General features: G+C 35.4%; 1 protein-coding gene across 2 annotated transcripts; it reads right to left on the reverse strand.

The window, feature by feature from the left end:
- Nucleotides 1-1,584: 1,584 nt before the first annotated feature.
- LOC140810174 (methyl-CpG-binding domain-containing protein 5-like) lies at nt 1,585-16,045 on the reverse strand. Of its 2 annotated transcripts, none has more exons than XM_073168037.1 (3): nt 15,532-16,045; nt 2,111-2,224; nt 1,585-1,959 (listed from the first exon to the last, which is right to left on the reverse strand). In XM_073168037.1, the coding sequence occupies exons 1-3, from the start codon at nt 15,919-15,921 to the stop codon at nt 1,882-1,884; spliced, it is 582 nt and encodes a 193-aa protein (XP_073024138.1). In that variant the 5' UTR covers nt 15,922-16,045; the 3' UTR covers nt 1,585-1,881. The 2 variants fall into 2 exon arrangements, with proteins under 2 accessions (XP_073024138.1, XP_073024139.1); XM_073168038.1 differs by having other exon boundaries at nt 1,585-1,956; nt 15,532-16,042.
- Between the last annotated feature and the right edge of the window lie 1,260 nt (nt 16,046-17,305).

A 17,305-nucleotide genomic window follows, 5' to 3' on the forward strand; every position in this document is an offset into this window, starting at 1 on the left:
TAATTATTTAAAAATATTAAAACTTGATAACTAAATAAACTTCCCCATCCTCAACTTAAAATAAAATACCACATTTTAATTTGCCAACACCGTCACCGGTCTTTTCCTCGATCCCGCCTCGAATAATCGCCTGAAACATGAAACTTGAAAAACGTTTTAATGTGCATCGCATAAACATAAATAATTTAAAATAATGTATTTAAATAAATCATGCATCGCTAAAACTCATTTAAAATTAATTGAAATGATTTAATAATTTAAATAAATGCATGGGTTATACGTGTACTGAATTTTGGCTCCAGTTCCTGGGCTGGAGAAGTTCTATGAGTAATGGGTAATGGGACAACTGAGAGGGATACAGCCCAATCGGGAACAGCCCATGTGCATTACATGAAATGTCCTATCAAATGTATACATATTGTTCTTTAATTTCTTTCATAATTTTATTTTTCATTCAGTCATCCTCTATAGTTTTGTCTTTATGGGATGATCATTTTCAAATATGAATCATTGAATTTTCTAATATTCACTTAACGGATTCGGAAATAATTTATCTAGAAATGTGATTGATGTCCAACAAATTCGTTATAGTGACAGTGTGCATAATTTATTCACAAAAACATTGTCGATGTCAATATTTAAGAAATTAATGCATGAGATAGGGATGTATCAATTAAATGATTTTCGGTAATCAAAATTGGGAAGAGTATTTATTGTTGTATTATTTTTTTCGTACAAATTTTACCCGCTGAGTTTTACAGATAAGATTTTAACGAAACAATATTGGATTCTCCATCAATCATCTAAGGTGGAGTAACACACACACACACACACACACACACACATATATATATATATATATATATATATATATATATATATATATATATATATATATATATATATATTTGATTTTATTACAAATAAAATTTATTATGATGAACAAATTATTTAGTTTTTTATTTAAAGATGAATATTTTAATAATATATAAAAAATTATTTGAGACTATTTAAAGTGCATATATATTGTATTCGGAAATCACAGGAATAAGTTCTTAAAATTAAAAATATGATCGTGTTAACATATTTTACAAGCATGAGACAAAGACAAATTTAAAACAACAAGAACGCAGCGGACAATGTTAACTACATTTAACCAAAAAAAAAAAAACAATTTTATTCCTCCTATTACATTAAAGACATCGCGTTTTTCAACTCAATCTGTCAAACAAAAATCATCAGACTTTATATCTTCCAGTATAATCGATATTTTAGATTTAAAATTCTACCATCTCTTAAATACTCTCTTCAAATATTATGCTTCAATTCAATTTTTTATATTTTGAAATTCTTAAATATCTGATCCAACATACATAATTTCCTAAATTTTGAAAATTTAATGTCAGCAAAAACCCACTAGGGACCTAAATTCTAGTAACTACCCTACAGCTACGTTATAGGTCTCCTTTTGCCTTCGTTCAGACAAATCGACCGAGAAATCCGACATTGAAAACAATTTACGGCTTTCTGAATATGTGTGTGTGTGTGGATGTGCCTAAAAAAATAAGATAACAACTTGTTAAATAAACTCAGGACTCCACATTTGTCCTAATTCACCTTCCTTTTAATTAACCTCAAACAAACAAACCAGATTGTCTAAAATATTCCACCACAAATCATCCCAACATACAATTGAATGCAACAGAGCTATAAAATAAGGTGTCCTTGTCCAGTTGAAAGAGAGTTTCCAAATAGCAGTAAAATGTAAGTAATAAATCTATCTGAGCTCTATGCAGAACACGTGAAATCTCCGTCATTCATCTCTACAAGCTACAAGCCTCGTCTCGATTTTTTGTTTGTGACTAGTAAGAGCTGAAACCACTATGCTACTGCCCGAGCCTTCTTGCGTTTCGAACTGGACTTGGGCTTTTTCTCGCTCCCAGGGCTCTCTGAAGGCTGCTATAGTAATGTGGAAAAATCATTTCCCAAAAAAAAAAAAAAAAAGAAGGATGAAACATCAGCACTTGTGTAATGGCAAAATGAGTGTTAGAATAGATACAAAGGCTGATGAACAGATACTAAATGTACTATGAACGAATATTTTACTGACCCCAGCATCTCCGTCAGAGTTCGACTTTCGCTTTGGTTCACCTCCTGATGCAAGAAAGCGGAGCACCTCATTCTTTGAACGCAGCTTGCGTTTTCCAGATGGAGCAACATAATACTACACAATTCAAACGTTCAGTATCTAACGGGTAAGACAGAAGGTTGTGTAAATGCAATTACACTGCAACACCTATAGAGCCACACAAAATGAGACTATAACAAGGTAGAGCCAATAATTGAATGTAAACTATAAAGTGCATCCACAGTGAGTAAAAGGAGCACATCACGCTTTGATTTGCATGTAACAACACAAAGTCAACACAAAATAAATCATTGAACCAGGTCACTACGAGCTGATCTCTATTTGTTTTTTTCCCCTTGTGACTCGTACTATTACGGTTTCAAAGAAGAAAAGGAAGTTCATACAGGCTGACACCGTGTTGTTCAATAATTTTTTTGCTTAGTTTCCCAATGCACTCATGTATTCTTTGGTAAATCATATATGCACCATTTGAAGCGAAAGATGTAACATTAACTGATAACACATATTTATTTCATCCAACGTTCAACAAAAGTTCTACAAAGGGTTAAAGTTATAAATCGTTATGTTGAGTGCATAAACAGATTCATCATTAATACGTTATACATCATTTATCATCTCATCCCACGAACCAAACGGTGCAATCAAGTTTAACTAATTGGGCAGTTCATAAATGTATGTATTTGAAATACAGAACAGAATGACTTCACATGTTGACTGATGCAAAATAATTCACAGAAACATCTTCAATTTCACAATCACATTTCTTGAGTCATGCAAAAAAAGTACCTAGAAAATGTTATTGTTAGAAAAGAACATACAAGCTATAATAACTGAATGCATGACATCGCAGGTACATTGTACAGGCCACGTGTCATCTACAAAGAATTCAGCACGCATGTTGAAAAGATGGTCAAAGTACCGACGAAAAATTGCCAATTACACAATGAAGCTGCATACTTTTTTTTTTCTCTCTCTTTCATCTATGTTAAGAACCAACATTTGGGTCCTCCTCTGGCATCACATTGAGATCAATATAAGTTATACGCATCAAAAGTGGCGACATCAGGTTAACTGCCAGATACTAGGTGGCCAAGCAAAATGTTGCATTGGAACAGCAGAATCTAGAGGTTCATGGGTAAGCTAACCAAAGAAAGAACCAATTGAAATTAAAGTCGTTAAATTACTCTTTCAATTATTCATGGCCCCAAGCCTACGCCCATATGGAAGTTGAGGGAGCAGTAAACACGCGACAGGGTTAAGGTTGAGGGAAACAAAAGGTGAAGGGGGAATCTTAATGGGATATGCAGTTATAACTTTTGTTCCAGAAAAAGACTAGCTCAGGCTAGGCTAGGGGCAAGGGAGCAGTATCCTGGATCAATTCATGTTTACAAAGATTGCATCAGTTTTTCGTCTTTCATTCTTGATAAGTGTCGATTTCACATGTCGTGTCACATTGTTTTGAGTCCGTGGTTGCACGGTTTTTTTGTATTTCGTTCGTATTTTGTTTATTTATTTCATACTTAGTCTATTTGGGTCAGTCCTCACTTTTTTTGTTGATAGGAAACATATTATTATTTATTTATAACAGTCCATTACATAGGAAGCGGATGAGCTTTCCGCAAAATGAAAGATAGTACAATAATGAAATTAAAACGCTACGAACTTCCAATCCCTAACCACATCTGAAATAGCTAGATGTCATAGTTCTTTGATATTCCTTGTTGACTGCGCCACCCTGAAATTCAGTAGATCCGAAACTTTGTCCTCCGAGTTGGACGAGTCATTGAAAATTCTGTTGTTTCTCTCGAGCCATAATGTCCAGAATGTGAAATGAACGACCGTATACCAGAGAGTATTCACGATAGCCCCCTGTCGAAATCCCGGATCTATGATAAACATATCTTTGGCCCTCCTCGGAAAAATCCAAAAGAATCTCAACTCTTGCATCACCTTAATCCAAATGCTTCTTGAAAAAGAACAATGCACCAATAAGTGATCCTGATCCTCTTCGTGGTTTTTACATAAGCAACACCACTGTGGCCGTAACGCACATGATGGCCATCTTCTTTGCACTGAATCAGAGGTCTGTAACTTGCCCAAAGCGACCATCCACGAGAAAATTTGAATCTTATGCGGGATAGGAACTTTCCAAATATGATTATATGGGTGGAAAACAGGAAAGTTATGGAAAGGAAAGAATGACTCGCAAAAATGCCGGACCCAGCACGAATTGACAGAAACTATAAGGCTTGGGCATAATATGATGCGCTAGGGCGATAAAAAATGACCGCCCCAGCGCACCACTAAAGAAAAAACATTGATGGGCATAGCAAGGCAAGCTAGGAGCGACGCGAAAAAGAAAACATACGTGCGGATTTTCTGGGCCAAGAAGGAAGGAAGTGATGGACTCTTTGGTAGATATGAAAGAAGAAAAGCCTAGGGCACGAAAGGATAGGAGGGCGACAAAAGATTTGAGTTTATATTATTTTTATTGCATTCGTTTCATATCTTCATTTGAATTTCTATTTAATTTAATAACTCATTCAACTATTCGTTTTTAATTAACTAATACTAGATGTAAATTTGTCATATATCAATCTTTGTGGGAACGATACTCGTACTTGTTATATCATATTAAAATTTGACTCATACACTTGCGGTAATATCAAGCAACTTGTAGACATTTAATTGTTCTAAATTATTGATTTAGAAAAATTTGATGAATTTTCTCTCTTTGGTAATATTAAGTGAAATATATAGTTCTCTATCCAATTTGTGGAATTTCTTTAACTGATATGGGTATCTATTTTGTTGAATTTCTGCAACTGATACGGATAAAGTTTGGCATTCGTTCTAAAATTTTTTTTGGGTCATAACAACCTATGGCAAACCCGTCAAGCAGACTCGCAAGCCTTTCAAACGTAATCCAATTTTATTTCATTTGTATTTGAAATATCGAACTTGAGCTAAGCTCAAACATATCCAAATATATTTTTAAACAATATAAGAACTCAGATAATTTTGTTTCATATATTGCGAGTTTATTGTATTTATTTTTTAAAAATATACGAGCAAACCTGCAAACAAACTTGCGAAGTAGATCAAATGTTTGCTTAATATAGCTCGATGAATAAGTATGAATCAAGCAAATTCAACTCAAATTCGAGCTCTAAATCAAGCCAAACTCAAACCCATGCAATTTATTTCCCAAGCTTCGAGCCAATCAAAAACAATTGACATCGATCTTGAACAAAAAAATCACAATATTTAGTTTTAATTCAGATTGTTCGCACCTATAGTCAGACATGCTGAATTTCGACTAAAAGTACGACAAATTACCAATGGGAGTAATATGAGATCCATGCATCAGTCCAAAACATTTGTGACTAAGACACAGGGGGAACCTCGAACCAACATATCTTACAAAGCCAAAAATTCAAGCGAGGGGAAGGAGACCATGGTAGGGATGACACCAATTTGGTTTGACGAGGTACGCCCAACCTGCGAGAAACCTATTTTCCAAGCATTGAGGAGCCTGATCCAATTGGTTGCTTATCAAAGGCCGACACTATTTTGAGGTCAATTATGCACCGACTGCATAGCGAATGCAAATCGCGCTCATTTATGTGGAAAGAACAACAATTTATTGCCGCTGGTGGGTTAAAAAGCGAACAATAAATTTGAATTAGGAAGGATTTTCAGGAGTGTTTAAAATAAATTTAATTTAAGCAAGCATTTACACGCCAGAAAACCAATTGCAAGTCACGGTACTCAAGCGGGATCGAAGCATTATACATTTGCCCACTACGAGCATGTTTATGAACTTTAGTTCATAATTTTACGAAACAATAATAAATCACACTGAAAAAAAATAAATGTATTTAAGAGGCAAGCAATTCATGACATTAGGCTTATATTGCCAATCTGCAATGATAATAAATCACATAGGTGAAAATAATTGTAATTAAGAGACGAGGTAAATGAATATTCAATTATGGTAAACTAAATTTTGCAGCTTTAGACATGCAAAGAAATCATAATATCGGGCTCGTAATACGAATCTGGAACAAAAAGTTTCAAAATGTTTAACTCCTACACACTGCTCGTGTTTAAAAAGGTCATCTTGAATCGGATGGAATTTTATATGAAAAATTAGGTTCAAATGTCGTTAATTTCACTAGAATATAGTGGTAAAGGGATGAAAGATGAGAGAAAATAAAAGAATTCAAAGTTCAAATGCTAGAAATCAAAGAATCCTTTTTGGTCCATGGATTCAAGATTGATAGCAATTTGGTCCATGCAGCAGATTATATTGATACATGACTCCATGAATACCATCAGATTCATTGCCATATTATGTATATATTTTAACTTGCTTCCAAGGATTCAGATGTAATCCATGCCAGATCCCATTTTAATGTATAGGTGTACATCACACGTACTTTTATGCACACTTGCATGCATAAAGCCACATTTTTAGACGAATTTAATAATGGAAACAACTTGTATTCAAGTCAGACCCCTTCCAAGCATTGTATACTCTTTCTAAAAAAAGGAGGGCTTATTTGAGCGTTTCAAGGGAACAAAGAACAAGGCAACTTTGGTTGTAATTAACATGAACTTTAGTTGTTCATCCAATTTATCTCCGTTCAAATTTGATAAACGGATGCCTTTCCATTTTCTTTTAAAAACTTGCCTCTTTTACTTCTGCATTTGAAGCTAAGTTACTAATCTTGATTATTTCAATTAATTGACTTAAGCAATAAACACAATTATAATGCTTTAGTAATCTCTACAATGACATCACTTGGCCTCACATCCATTATATTATTTGATGACTTAGTATACTTGTTAATAATGCTCTTAATCCATCGAACATTATTTGTGAAAATCTTGAAGAAGAAAGTATAGCATTGTATTGATGACAATGGAAGTAAAAGAAGGATTAAATTAATTTAATTATCTTGCATGGATGCGGGTACGGGTATTATATCGAATAGACAAATTTTGAAAATATTAGACATTATGGCTAGAATATGGAAATTATTAAAGATATATAAATATATTATATAGGTGGACTTTCACCCTCGAGAAAAGGAGAGTGAAAGCCCACCTATATAATATATTTATATATATTTTACACTCTAGTAATTGACATTATACAGCTTGGATACGGAAATTATTAAAATATATATAAATATATTTATATATTATATAGGCGGGCTTTCTCATGTTGCATAGATACAGGTACGAGTACATGTATGGGTATCATATTATTCGATGTGAATACGGTAACACGGAAAATTTTGAAAATATAAAACACGATACGGCTAGGATACGAAAATTATTAAAATATATATATAATTATATGTATATATATATATATATATTTATATAAATTTATTATAAAAAATTAAAAACAGTATATATAATATATTTATTTATATATATATATATATATACATAATGTAAATAAATATATACATAATGTATAACTTCAGAAAAGTGATTTAAGAAAGAAAAAAATTATCAAAACATATCCCGGCCGTGTCCAAGACGTATCCAACTATTTAAACCTATAAAAAGTCAATGACACGTGTATCGCATATTGTGTCCATGTCAGATACTTCAGGAAAAATAATTAGAAGTATCCGTGTTACATAGCCTTTCACTCTCACACTCTAATTCTGAAATTTTTCCTTTGCCAATTAGGAGAGTGAGTTGGAATTAAGAAGAAAAGAAGAGTGATTTGGAACTGAGTAAATCAAATTGAAGTTTAATCCGAGTGTTTAAGGAGCTTGGGTGGTGGCGGCTGGCAAGCTTCCTATTGGAATCAGAGATGAGGGTGGCTTTGAGATGACGAGAGGAGTTGAGATGAAGAAGCTAGATTAATTTTTTGTTTATTTATGGTTAATAAGCCCACTTAATTTTCAGCTATTTTAAAATTAGCCCCAAAGTTCATTTTTTTCATATGACCCCTAAAATTTTTAATTTTTTTGCAATTCGAACCAAATATATCGTAAAACGTATCTTTCCCGTGTTCAAAACGGATCCGAGTTGTCAAACCTATAGAAAGTCAAAGATACGGATTTTGCTCTATCTGACATGCATATTGGTGTATCGTACTCGTATCGTATCTAATACTTCAAAAAGAAATTACAAGTGTCTATGCTACTAAAATCAGACATACAAGCAAATAATAACAGTAGGCTTTCATTGGCAATCCTAACTATAAAGTCCCTCCGATGAAAATTCAATTTTTGGATACTATTTTCACGTTCCAATCTTACATTTAACATTTTTGCATTTAAAAGTGCCATTTTGAATTGGTAAGGAATTTCTCTAGGAACAATAGCTAGAAGTTCTCCGTCAACCATGAACTGATAGGAACCATAGTTGGAATGTTTTTGTTCGATATTTAATATCAATGGTGATTTCCTTTAGCATAGTAAATTAATATCGTTATTTCCTCGTCGCCCTATTGAAAGCAAGGAGGCTCCTGAATCCCATACCACCATACTGCTTTGGTCTACACATATTCCTCCACCGAACCCAATGCAAACTCCTACCATCACTTATGGCCCAGGTTCTTAAAGCTCGTTATTTCAAATATGATGATATCATGACTGCTCAATTAGGGTCTGAACCTTCTTATGTTTGGCGATCCATTTTCTGGAGTCGAGATATTATCCAGAAAGGATTATTGTGGCGAGTTGGGAATGGTCTGCGAATTAAAGCCTACTCTGATAGATGGATACCCAAGTTAGCATCTGGGATGAGTTCTTTGTGTCCATCGGATGATTCATTGTTGGTGCATGAGTTAATTTCTCCAGATCGATCGTGGAACGAGATTATTGTACGCTCTCTTTTTCCATCATTTGAGGCAGATAGAATTCTGGAAACACCGTTGAGGAATCTGAATTCAAAAGATATTAGATTTTGGAAATGGGGCAAAAATGGTCTTTATTCAGTTAAATCTGGGTATCTTCTTGAGACTGGATGCTTTGATCCTCTTGAGCCACAGTCTGCCTATTGTTTAGAGAGTTGGTGGAAAATGATGTGGAAGATTCATATCCCACAAAAAGTCAAGATTTTTCTTTGGCGTGCGAGCAATGATCTGTTACCTACTGAACGGAACCTTTTCAGGAGACATGTCCATGCATCAGGATGCTGTTTTTTCTGTGGTTCGTCGGATGCCACTACAAGCCATAGTCTCCTCTTTTGCCCCAAAGTTCGTGATGTTTGGAAAGCTACCAATTTTTGGTCTTGTTTAAAGAAAGCCAAGCTACTGCCATTCATCTTTTGTGGCTTGAGTTGAATGAATTGTTTTTCTACAGCTGAATTTGAGCAGTTCGCCTTGCTAGCTTGGGCAATATGGACAGATTTATGCAAAACCAAGCACAATATTCATATCCCTAACAAAGAAATTAAGGTAAATTGGGTCTTCTCTTATCTTGAACAATTTCAGAAAGCTCGTATTGCTTATTGTGCTACTTCTGAGAAAACAAAGCTTGTCACAAATGATATATGGGAGCCTCCCCCCATGGGTGATTTACGGCTTGACGTGGATGCAGGGATTAAGGAGAATCTTGGTATCTGTAGTGTTGGTGCTGTTATTCGTAACCACCTTGGTATGATTTGCGCAGCCTCTGCATCTTGTTATAGCTTCTCAGGTGCAGTAGTGGATGCAGAGCTTCTTGCAATCCATTTTGGCATGTTGCTAGCTTTGAAATGTGACTTCCATAAGGTGCGGCTATTTTCAGATTCAAGTGTTGCGGTCAAGCTGGTGACTTCGCTTACTGTTAGTCTTAATCACCAAGGAGTTCTAGTTTCCAACATTTTAGATCTCCTTGATTCGGGTAGATTCTTTGGTATTTATCATGTTAGTAGATGTGTGAATCGTGTAGCGCATAGTCTCGCTCATTTTGCCTTTTCTCACCCTTCACCTTTGTGTTGGGTTGATGCTTTGTACCCATCGTGGCTGATGTAGCTTCTTTGGATTTATCTATTGATTAAGATGTCTTTTTCTCAAAAAAAAAAAAAAGAAAATATCCTATCACAGCTTGAAGATTTGTGTCAATTAGTGCTTTACTAGATAAACTCCATGGATGCCTAAAATGTTTCTATTTTGCGTCTATAAAAACGTCGTAAAGGCATTTGTTGGGTCGAAAAACACAAGAGCTTCACACCAGACCTTGTATCAAGAATTATTGGATATGTAGATGACCTTGAACAATTGAAAAGAGATTACTCCCTTGCAACTATAAATTTGAAGATGCAGATTCAAAGAATTTCTTCTCTAGATTAGTAATTGTAAACTACAAAGAAGAAGAATCTAATATGTCCAAACCCATGAGAAAACCAATGGTCATCCCCAAGACTCCCAAAAGCAAAATTTACAGTGTTCTAAAATTTGAAAAAAAAACGGCCGTCTAGACGCTAGGCGCCGGCCGACGGCACAGAAAAAGTGCTAATTGGCCAGCCTAGGTGGCAAGGATGCCTAGGCGGCCCTAAGCGTCGACTAATCAACCTATGCGTCCTAGGCGCCATGGACAATTAGAGCTTTTAGATTTTCTTTGGCTTTTTAAAAAAAAATTGGGCTTTTAATTTAAATTAAAATCACAATTAAAAAATGAAAGGTAATATTTTTTAGGCCATAAACCTAAGTCCAAAAAGAAAAGCAATTTGTTGCTTGTCCTAACACACAACTTTATCTTTGCCTACGATCTAAAGTGAGAGAACTTCACGAGGATGACTTTACATCCGAAGACGAGAATGACCACAATGATTATATTGAGTTGGTGTCTGATGAAAAACGACTTGTTGAAAATTATGGAGAAGAAATGAAGTAAATGTGTGATATTATAATAGTCGTGTAATTTTGAACACATTTTAAATTTGATGTCATTATATTGGAGTTATAGTATGTGATTTATCATGTTGACATCGTGAAATCTGCCTAGCGGCTCTTAGGCGTTCTGACGCCGGCTACCGCCTAACGAATTTTAGAACTTTGAAAGATTAGCTACAAAATTTCAAATCAAAGATACACCCAAGAAGAACTCCACCATGTAAAAGACAAGAATACAAATTTATCCCCGGAATTCGGAGCAACCAGCCACATAAGGTAAGTCAAAACAAAATCAATAATCTTGAGATTCATCAACCACCGACTTTTTTAGTAATCCTTTGAAGGTTTTTTTCGCGATTAATAATTGTCTTTGTTGGAAGAACGATGAAATTGTGATGCTTAGGTTGATGTACATTTTACGAAGGTTTGACTCGCACAATTTCCTCCGGTTATTTTCATCAACACTTGTTAGGATACTTGGTATCGGTATCAATCTGACGTGTTCAATTTCATGAGTTGCAAGTTTGCGTAATTATTGGAATGAGACTCATGTGAGAGAAATAATTACTCATCTTCAGATAGTAAAAACGTTACTTGGGCTGCTGCAAATTTTAAAAGATTTGAGTTGCGAAACTACCATTAACTTTTAATAAATTTGCATCATATTGAACCTAAAAAACATTGATTCTGTCATCTACATCATTGCCTACAAAGCAAGAAAGAGAATCCAAGTCAAAAATGCAAGTGAAAAAAATTCGACAAAAGTCAAGCTTTTCCAACCCTATTAAACTGGAAAAACATTGATTTTGTCATTGACATCATTGCCTACAAAGCAAGAAAGAGACTCCAAGTCCAAAATGCAAGTGAAAAAAATTCAAAAAAGTCGTGCTTTTCCAACCTCATTTTTGTAGAGTCAAAATATTTAGTTTATTATGGGTCTATAACAAAAGATCAGCTCAGACAAAAGAAATTAAAGTGAATCTAAAAATCTGCTATATAGATTCTCGATCCTTGGTCATTTATATGATATTTTGGTAGTTACGGTGCATTCGACAAAGCCACGTTAATTTTTCCATTAACGTGGCCGGCTTATTTTTTCTTGGCTGTTACAATTACACACCGTGAAGAGAGATGTATTAGAAAAGTAAGAGGCTGACTGGAAAAGCCGAGGGCAAAAAGAAGCAACGCATTGGTCATGCTTATATAATCACATAAACTCCATATCTATGTAAAAGATCTTTAAATTATAACATACGATGCAACATACCTTGATTGACAACTCTGTAACTAATCCACAAATAAAAGGAAGGTGCATTACATGTAATAACAAGAATTCAATAAGAGATATTTTTAAGAGAGATAAAACGGGAAAACCTACTCAATCGATAGTTTGAGTAAAGGCTCCTGATTATCGGACTCTTAGTTCTATATTCTAGTCATCTGGTTCGGTGCCCTAAGTACCGCCTCAGCCAAGTCTTTTACTAGGGCAAACATCGACATTGGCTTTGCCTCAATCACCGAATATGACCCAAACTCCAGATCCCCATTAGTTTCATGACACTCAAATGCAAGTTTTCTCGGGGCAAGCTTCAATGTTGGCTTTGAGTCAATCATCGAATCTTACGCGAACTCCGGATCATCATTAATTTCATGGCACTCGAAGGCACGAGTTTTCATTGTCGAGTCGTTCCGGTCAGGTTCGATGAAGGAATTGGATCCAATGGGTCACTTTAAGAACATTAGACTTGCACAGTTACCTCCGGTATAACTTTTCTTGATGAAATTGGCATCAAATAAGTCTCATGTATTCCCGTCATCTTGGTAAGCATGGATGGCGTATTTCCAAACCAAAAGCACAAAACCTCATTAGTTTTACCATTCATGTGGCCGGCTTGATTTTTTCTTGGTTGTTACAATTAAACATAACATCATATAAAGAGAGATGCATCACGCAGCATGCTGTCAGAAATTGCAATCATAAATCGAAGGTGGAGCTAGGTCGATTGAGTCAATCGTATTTAATATTTTTAAGATAGAGCTGACCACCCCCAAGATATCCCGATTGAAATAATAAGCTCAGAATCAAGACACTCGATCATAGTCAAATATAAGTATTAACTAAAATGGCCATCTAGGCCAACTAGACAAATCCATTTATGTACTTTAATAAAAAACTCTTCAACTAAATTTGTCACACCATGTTAAAAAACCATCTTGCACCAACGTATTTCCACGTAAAAGATTCCTAAACTATAAGATACTGTGAAAGCATGCCCTAATTGGACACTTCCGTATCTAATCCGCAAATAAAGGAAGTTGCATTACAGGTAATAACGAGCACTCGATAAGAAGTACGTGTAAAAGAGAAAGGGAGAAAAAAAACCTACTCGATAGATGGTTCTGTGATGGCTCCCGAGGACTGGACTCTTAGTTCTATCTTCCAATTAACAGCAACCAGCTCGGCCGCTTAGCCATCTCCTCAGGGTCCCTAACCTTCGGTGCCCTGGGTACCGCCTCACTCCAGTCTTTTTCTGGGACAAGCTTAGACATTGGCTTTGCATCAATAACCGAATCCGACCCAAACTCCAGATCCCTCCTTGTGTCATTACGTTCTGCTGCCGGAGTTTTTATCATAGAGTCATTCTGGCGCGGGTCAATGAAGGAACCGGACCCTAGCAATACTTCACTTTACGAAGGTTCTGGTTATAACTTTTAGTAATGCAACAAGTGCTGCAATTGGTATCAAAACCAATCTCATGTGTTCGATTTCCAAAAGTTGCAAGTTGGTGCAATTATTGGAATGGAAATCATTGGAGAGCAATTGTTCATGTTGATACAATCGAAACATAGGACTTGAGTTGCTACAAATTATAAAAAATTTGAGTTCACCGGTACATCAACTATAGCTTTTGGTAAATTCGCATGCACTTGAACCTACAAGTTCATTGACTTTGTCATCGGCATATTGCCAACAGAGCAAGAAAGAGAATCTAAGCCCAAGAGGAAAATGAAAAAAATTCGCAAAAGATAGGCTTTTCCAACCTCATTTCTGCAAAGTCAATACATTTAGTTACTTTGGTGATAACAAAATATCCAATTAAGTACAGTTGTGATCACCAGAAATATCCGAGAGGTTTATTCAAGAATTGAAAGTTGAAAAGCTCGTTGAATCGATATATCTTCTATATAGATTCTTTAGCCTTGGTCAGTTATAGGATATTTTGATAAGCGTGGTGTATTTCCGAACCAAGGGCAGGACAAAGTGTAACGTTCTAGATTCGACGACTGTCCACACTGTACCGAGACCAGTCTTTCTAGCGTGCTTATGCCCTCACTCACACATACCTTAAGAAACTTCTCAGGGGGTCTCACATCTCAAAATTGCCCAATATCAAGCACGCTTAACTTTAGAGTTCTTATGTGACGAGTTTCTGAAAGAAGAAGCACTTTTTTTATATGAGTAGTACCTATCAAATCTTTTTAAGCCCTCCTCGGCTAGACAGTCGTGCATAGTCTCGGAATCCTTCTCATTCCGGTGTGAGATCGATTCATTCATGTTCCCTTCGTTTGGAAGCCTGCCAGGAGTCGTTCATTGTCCATGCAACCTCATGTGACAGGCGATCACCCCCACCATCTTCGGTCCTGGGCGTCACATGCCCACCAGCTTCCGCTTGGTTCGTCCCCGAACAACACCGTACTAAGAGAGGTCAGCTCTGATACCAACTGTAAAGCCACGATTTGACGACTGTCTCCACAGTATCAAGACGAATCTTTCCAGCCTGTTTGTCATCAATCACACCTAGGAAACTTTCCAGGGGGACTTGGGGTAATTCTGGGATGTATGAACCCCCTGAGAAGTTTCTTAGCACGATGTAATGACTCATCTTGGTACAAATGGGACAGTCGTCGAATCCGGGGGGTGTTACACAAAGTCTCATTAATTTTTCCATTCATGTGGCCGGCTTGGTGTTTCCGTGGTTGTTACTATTAAACATTGCATGAAGAAAGATGTATCGGGAAAGAATAAGGCCGGCTGGAAAAGTCGGGTGTGTAAAAGGTATATTGTACCGAAAAGGCTTGTACTATCACACATACTCTGAATCAACGATGGGATTTGGGCATATTGACGGAAATTGCAAACATAGATGAAAGGTGGAGCTGGCTCGATTGATCTTGATATTTTTTGAGCTCAAGCTCCCGACCCCCCAACATACGCCCGATGGAAATTTTAAGTTGGGAATAGAGGCAATAGCTCATAGTCAATTATAAGTTTTTGACTAAAACAGGCCTCTAGGCCAACTACAGAAAATCCATTTACTTACCTCTAAATTAAAAACTCTTTCAACTAAATTTGCTAAACCGTGTTAAGAACACAATCTTGCGCCCGTGCATCTACACATAAGAGATCCCTAATTTCCCCTAATTGGACATTTCCATGTCAAAAAATCCACAAATAAAGAAGCTGCATTACATGTAATAACAAGAACTCGATAAGAAGTACGTGTAAGAGAGAGAGAGGGAAAAAACCTACTCGGTCGATGGTACCCGCGGTGGCTCCAGAGGACCGGACTCTTAGTTCTATATTCCAATCGTCCGGCAACCAGCTCGGCCGCTTAGCCATCTCCTCCGCGTCCCTGACCTTCGGCGCCTTGGGTACCGCCTCGCTCCAGTCTTCTCCTGGGGCCAGCATAGAAATTGGCTTCGCGTCAATGACCGAATCCGACGCAAAATCCGGATCCCCGTTACTTTCATTACGCTCGGGTGCCAGAGATTCCACGGTGGAGTCATTCCGGCCCGGGTCAATGAAGGATCCGGAACCTAACAATGGGTCATCCTGAACCGATTCATCAAGAGGCTCGCCGGATACTGATACCGGTGATTGAGGTTGAGGAACTGGGCTAGGAGTTTCGGGTTCGGCCATTCCGACGGAGAGTAAGGAGAGGGTTCGGAGAAAGGGGACTGAGAAATTGTTTGCAGCTACTCAGCCCCCTTTAAATACTTGCAATTTCCACACTGCTTTTTCATAAATTGGCAGGTGAATTTATTTTTGGATGCTTTTCTTGGATTTCAAATTTTCATTTTGGATTTCAGATGATGCTGACATTCAATGCATTTGAAATATAATTAAACTACTAATTATTTTTATTATTCAGTAATAATGTATTTATTCTTTAGAATAATCATTATATATTCAAATTAATTTATTTTTACTATTTCTCGAGATATTTAATAATTAAGCTGACAAAATTAAATAATGCAATAAAAAACTTTTCTATTTTTTTTATTATCTTATTATATTAACATAGGATCAAAAATTATAATTAAATTAAAATTTTCAAAAATACTTTTAAATTTCAAATAATATTTATCTTTATTGCACATGCAACATATGTTTCGTGCAATAATTATTATTATGTACTACTGTATTAGTGTTTAAAATTTAGTGTAATAGTACACTATTTTTTTAATAGACAAAATTATCCATCTTCGTAATATTATTTATCATTTGATTTTGAAAATGAAAAAATATATTATGAAACAAAAATAAAATTTATCCCAATCTCATCCTATTAACTTAGGAAAACACATGTGTGAGACAGTCTCACGAGTCGTATTTTGTGAGACATATATCTTATTTAGGTCCTCCATGAAAAAATATCACTTTTTATGCTAAGTGTATTACTTTTTATTGTGAATATCGGTAGAGTTGACCCGTCTCACAAATAAATATTCGTAAGACCATCTTACAAAAACCTACTCATTAACTTAACTATTTTCATAAATAAATCAGACCTCGATTTAAATATAAATTAGAAATAATTTCTCGAATCATATTTCAATTTAAATCAATTCCAACCATTAGTACCAGTTGTTAATAAATCTACTAAATCCGAACATAATCTAGTGAGCAAAATTCTGTCAATTCATTGCAATATTACAATAATTAAATAAGATACTTTTGAATTTTTTTTTGCAAAATTTTTTAAATAATGTGCTTTCTCTGTATTTTAATGTCACATTTGTTGTACTTTGTGAACGATAATTTTCATTTTTAAACCATCGTATAGTTTTGTAGTACGTACATTATTTTTTGAAAGTTCATGTACAAACAAAATTTTTACGATCTTATTATATGATTTTTAATTTTATGTTTGAAAAATATTAAGATAAATTGACATCGCTATTCAAAACCACACTTTAAAAATTGGTCTAATTCTATTAGGATTGTAAATGTGTTTAAAATAGGCTAATAAACATTTTAAAATATGCTATTTCTAAAAGAGTTACAATAACTCATTATTGAA

The sequence above is a fragment of the Primulina eburnea genome, chromosome 13 (assembly GCF_022965805.1).
Source record: "Primulina eburnea isolate SZY01 chromosome 13, ASM2296580v1, whole genome shotgun sequence".
In the NCBI taxonomy this organism is placed as follows: Eukaryota; Viridiplantae; Streptophyta; class Magnoliopsida; order Lamiales; family Gesneriaceae; genus Primulina; species Primulina eburnea.